The sequence below is a fragment of the Physeter macrocephalus genome, chromosome 11, assembly GCF_002837175.3.
Source record: "Physeter macrocephalus isolate SW-GA chromosome 11, ASM283717v5, whole genome shotgun sequence".
NCBI lineage: Eukaryota > Metazoa > Chordata > Mammalia > Artiodactyla > Physeteridae > Physeter > Physeter macrocephalus.
In genome coordinates, this window is record NC_041224.1 from 118,034,037 (window position 1) to 118,039,357 (window position 5,321).

General features: G+C 43.5%; 1 protein-coding gene across 2 annotated transcripts; it reads right to left on the bottom strand.

The window, feature by feature from the left end:
- Nucleotides 1–1,189: 1,189 nt before the first annotated feature.
- CFL2 (cofilin 2) lies at nucleotides 1,190–4,679 on the bottom strand. Of its 2 annotated transcripts, XM_024117086.3 has the most exons (4): nucleotides 3,789–3,919; nucleotides 2,434–2,741; nucleotides 2,240–2,316; nucleotides 1,190–2,155 (listed from the first exon to the last, which is right to left on the bottom strand). In XM_024117086.3, exons 1-4 carry the CDS (start codon nucleotides 3,789–3,791, stop codon nucleotides 2,043–2,045), a joined length of 501 nt encoding a protein of 166 aa, XP_023972854.1. In that variant the 5' UTR covers nucleotides 3,792–3,919; the 3' UTR covers nucleotides 1,190–2,042. The 2 variants fall into 2 exon arrangements, with proteins under 2 accessions (XP_023972854.1, XP_054944358.1); XM_055088383.1 differs by lacking the exon at nucleotides 1,190–2,155 and having other exon boundaries at nucleotides 2,236–2,316; nucleotides 2,688–2,741; nucleotides 3,789–4,679.
- Between the last annotated feature and the right edge of the window lie 642 nt (nucleotides 4,680–5,321).

Genomic DNA, 5,321 nt, shown 5'->3' on the forward strand with positions numbered 1-5,321 from the left:
ATCACTATAAAAACAAAAGATACTACACAACTTTAAACTTAGAGTCCCTTATTTTTTAGAAGAATGAGGAAAATAATGAAAAATTTCATGGTGCAAGTATCGGTTACACATATGGTTTAGTATATATATATATCAGTATTCTCTCGCTTTGCTTATGAGTTTGGCCTTACCAAAAAGCCATCAAAATGTCCAGGATAATTCACAGGGACAGCTGGAAGCCTGAAATAAAATTGCTCAGTGCAAAAGATCCCAAGCCATTCATATAATTTTAAACAGAAACCTGGACATTTAACTCCTATTTTTGTTTCCATCTGAAAACCCTGTTGAAAATATGGAAAAAAATTTAACTAAACTCAAATTACTTCCACATATTAAAACAAGGGGGATTTTTCATTTCCTGTTTTCTAATAAGAGCATTCTTCAGAGCTATGGGTTTAAGTTCTAAGCTACAATCCACTACTTACTAGCATGCCTGTTTTGCATACCAGTAGAATCAAGTCCAGTTTTGCCATTTGTGGATAACTATGACAAGATACAAAAGCATGTGTTTGCCATAAATAGCTCTGGCTAACAGCAAACTGCTCACACCGAACAGATCAAATTCTCTATAAGGAGAGCTGCCTGGACCACAGCCAAATCCCACTACTAATGTTTAAGACTGCTGTAACAATTTTTTTTCAAATTTGTGAAATATATTAAGAAATAGTAGCTGAAAGTTCCTAAACATGAGAAGTATTATTAAACTTTTGAAGGACATTTTACAAATTATTTTCATTATGACCAAATGTGCAATAAGAGCTTCCTGTGCTTCTTCTACTACTAGTCAACTAATTAGAAATGTAAACGTGAATTAAAAAATAACTACCCTAATTTATCCAGAGAACAAATCAGGTATTGAAGAGTATTTATGTCAAAGTGCAAAAAAATAATTCCTGATCATCATATTAACACATAAGGAAATAAAGCTTATAAAAGTACACCTCTATAACGTTAATATTTTGTATTAGTTGGCTTTAGGATAGAATATTTTTTAAACCAAATAAACACAACAAACTGGAAAATATCACGCAAGAATGTTGTACAAAAAAATTATTAAATGACCAGTGCAGAGATTAATAATAGCTGTTTACCCTAGGAGTTGCTTCACATGGTATTTTGCAAAATATCCAAGGAAAACAAGGCAACGTTCTGTAATATGCCACAATTTTTATTGCAACGTGGCCATTTTTGTGAGGGTGGGGTTTGATCTCAAAAACAAAGTTCCATTTAAGGCTCTTTTATACAGAAACTGCCATCATGACTGATATTCAAAATATCTTTAGTGTCGCAAGACTTACATGGTAAACATAAAACTCCTACACTTATTCAGTAGTGTACACTCAATGGAAAACAAAAAGGCATTAATAACAGCTATTCCTTTTAGGAAGATATGCAGGTAACAGGAATGAACACTGAGGTACTAGGATAAGCTGATGACACAGTTAACTTAATTGGCATTCCTTTTGGGGTGGGGGATTAAACTCATTACAAAAAAAGTGCTTTCAATGCATAGTATTATATCTGTGCTGCCATGTCACAAAAAATAGGCTTGCCAAGGCAGGTGAGGTGTATGAATGCTCAAGCCTCACAGAACTGCAATCAAGTGCAACTATAAATAATACTGAATAAAGTTTACCATCTCACCAGTGGATAATACTTTCAAGGCATTCAATTAGCTTAACCCTTTGTAGTGTTCTAAGCTATTCACATTGACATTCACATTCATTGTAGTGCTTGCTGCAAGGGAGGCATATAACCAGTTGTTTTGGCTAAAATATAATGGGAAGGCATTCCTTGGGTTCTACATAAAAGTAACAGTATTAAACAGTCTAATGGCAATCACTGATAGGCTGCTTACATGAATGATATTTCCTTCATTCATTGTGTTGGAAGGACCCGGTGGGAAGAGGAAGAAAAAAAAAACCAAAACCTAATACTATTCCAATTGACTGAGCTGGAGAAATGGAAGCTCCTTAAGATCCAGATGGCACTTGACTGTCATTTTATAAGGGTTTTCCTTCAAGTGAAACTACTACGTTGCCTCCCAATTTCTCTCCAAGTGTTGAACGGTCCTTTATATCATCCAAGCCATTTACTTGCCACTCATGTTTAATACCTAAAAAGAAAAAAACATTATCCTGTTACTTTATTATAAGTAAGAGAGGGCAATTCTTCTGCACAAAATATTCAGTGTTTATACCTGTAAATTTCTTTTTAATGGCATCTTTAGAGCTAGCATAAATCATCTTGCTTTTTAAAGGTGCACTTTCAGGAGCCCTACAGGGGGAAAAAAAATTGTTGAATCCTATTTAGAAGAAAAAGAAAGGCAAAACTGACTATGTTAATAATAATCCTTGCATTTTAAAAGTACTTTTTTCTTTTGTTTTTACACACCAGAATATAAATACTAGGTCTTCTTTCTTAGACTCTTTTGTTTCGTATGTGGCATCGTACAAAGCATATCGGCAATCATTCAGAGGTAGCAACTTCACAAAAGATGTGTAGGGGTCCTCTACAGTATCACCAATGTCACCCACCAAGATCTGCTTTGCTTCCTCTACAATTATTTGTCTTTTGTCATCGCTTAAACAGAAGAGAACTGCTTTCTTTCTTTTTTTGATCTCCTCTTGTGTAGAAGATTTCCTTACTTTCATATCATTAAAAACTTTGATGACTTCATCATTCACTGTAACTCCAGAAGCCTGAAAATAAAGAAAGAACAGTAATTTAGAACAAGTATTTTGGTTTTAGCCATAATTACCGTTTGCCTAGAGAGGATTCACTTTAGTCTGGATATCAAAAGTTGCATCATACCATGCAAGTAGTCCAATCAGATTTGCCACATTTTAAGTATCAGTATATGATGCACCTAAGGATTCTAACTCATCCTGCCCCATTCATCCTTTTTTAAAAAGGGGTATGGAGGGTGAAATAATTGGCAGGTAGAGGGAAAGGGACAAATACAGGCTGTCCCATCCCTGAAATGTTTCCTATTTCACTGGGTGATGTCAGAGCTTCAGGAGCAGCAGCAAAAATACCTTCTGTATTGTGTCAACCCGGCAGGCCTTAAAAAAACACTTTCGGATTTCAGTTAATGCTTCTACTATTTTTTTCTTTAAAGTCATCCTAGCCAGGGCCCTTTCCTCATAAGGAAAGAGAATCAAGTGTGAACTCCAAACCGCCCACGGCTACAACATAATTGCCTCACAGCTCAAATGCAGACGCTTCAAAACTAACGGATCGTGTGTAAAAGCTTTTTACCGCGAGAAACCGTGTTCAAGAGTTTTCCCACCTCCTTAATCTCCCCCTAAGGGTTTTACGACAGGCCCTCAAGACCCCCACCGAAAGCGTCCAGCAAGGGCTTTACAGCACGTACCAATCTGAGAGCGCGCGTGGGAATAAAATTAGCAAGGGGAGGGCAAAGGCGGCGAGCGGGGTGGGGGCAAAGCTCCGCAGACCCTCCCGCGCCCCCGGCCGCCGCCCGCCCCACTTAGGCCCCGACCCTCGCCCCGCGCCCGGGCCCTCCCCGCCCCCAGGAATCCGAAGAGAGGCCGGGCCGGGCCTGACGACGGGAGGACAGGCCGGCCGGTGGAGAGAGAGCAGCGGGGCCGCAGCGCAGGAGTGCCCACCTTGGAGGCCAAAATCAGGTTAAAATGGCGGCCTCAGGCCCAGGGCCCCGCGGTGCCGCGCGGGGGGCTGTGCTCGCCGCGCCCCGGCCCCCCGCCCCCCGGTCGGCGCGCCCGCCTTACCATAGCGCCCGCGGCTGAGGCTGCGGCGGCGGCTCGGGCTCCGGCTGCGTGGCGCTGCGAAGGGAAGGAGGGGCGGCCGGGAGGCAGCGAGTGCGAGGCACGCCGGGAGTGCGGCCCAAAAGGCGGCGACCGCTCGGGGGGCTGCGGCGAGGGCGGGGCGGTCACGTGGGCACGCCCCGGGCAGGCGCTCCAGCCCGCCGGCCCCCCCGCGTTCTCGGCCTGACCCCGCGCGCGCGAGCGCGCGCAGCAGCCCCCGCGGGTTGTGCGGCCGTGGTCCGAACCCGGGCCCCAACGCGAAGGCCTTCAGCGCCCGGGCACCACCCGTCCCGTCCTCCGGCTCCCACGGCGGGCGTTTCCACACCGCCTCCCGAGGGCCAGGGCGCAGCTCCAGGGTTTGGGTGCGTGTGAGGCGAATGGCGCTCCAAGGTGTCTCTTTTATTCGCTTGTGGTTTCCACTGAAAGGGGCTGGATTCCTACGTTGTGGGTCTTTTTGGAAAACCCCCATCAGAGATGGCGCGAATTATTTAGATCTCCTTCCATCAATTCAACGAGAATAAACACTGGGGTGGGGGGAGGGGGTTACCCTAGTTGATTGAATTACTCAGCAAAAACAAAATGATAAACAGAGGTGGGAAATCGCTTTCTAAAAGTCTGTGGTTGGAATAATAATAGGGGGAAATCTGGGGTAGTAACATCCCCTGGTAATATCCTTTTATAGATTAGACTTGATAGGAAATGGATTGCACTCTCTGCTAGTAGTCTTTTCCTCAGGAGGCCCCAGCTACGACAGCTGCCATCAAATAAGTGGACCCAAGAGTAGAGTCCTCCCTCTGGCAACCACAACCTCTTCTAGCAAAACCCATATAACTGAGCCAAGGCTCTTCTCAAACTAAACCTTTTTTATACTTGTTACGAGTATCCATTGCATTTATCATAGAAAAAATTGGCACCGTATACTTTGAGGAAGTTTTTCATGAAGAGTCAATGCTTTATGAGTGTATAATGAAAATGTTTTAAATGAAACACCTTATGTGGTTATGTTTAATAAAAGGAAGGTTTAATGAAGTATTTCATTCATCAGTGTTTGGGCTAATTTATGCTACCTTTTTTCCTGAACATTTATCATTTCTACCTTTCTTCATTTGTAAAATTGGTAATATGAATTTAAAACTCTGATTAATAGTTGAACTGATTTTGTGAAGAAGACTTGCACTAAAAAAGTAGAATTGTTGAGTGACTAAAACTGTTGGAAAAATAGTAAGTGAGTGCAGATAAACCTTAAGGTGAACTAAGCCAGAAGTGCAGTGTAACGGCTAGAACTTCGGGATGGGAGTTGGGAAACGAGTATTAATCTTTTTTTTTTTTTCCTGGTACGCGGGCCTCTCACTGTTGTGGCCTCTCCCGTTGCGGAGCACAGGCTCCGGACGCGCAGGCCCAGCGGCCATGGCTCACGGGCCCAGCCGCTCCGCGGCACACGGGATCTTTCCCGGACCGGGGCACGAACCCATGTCCCCTGCATCAGCAGGTGGACTC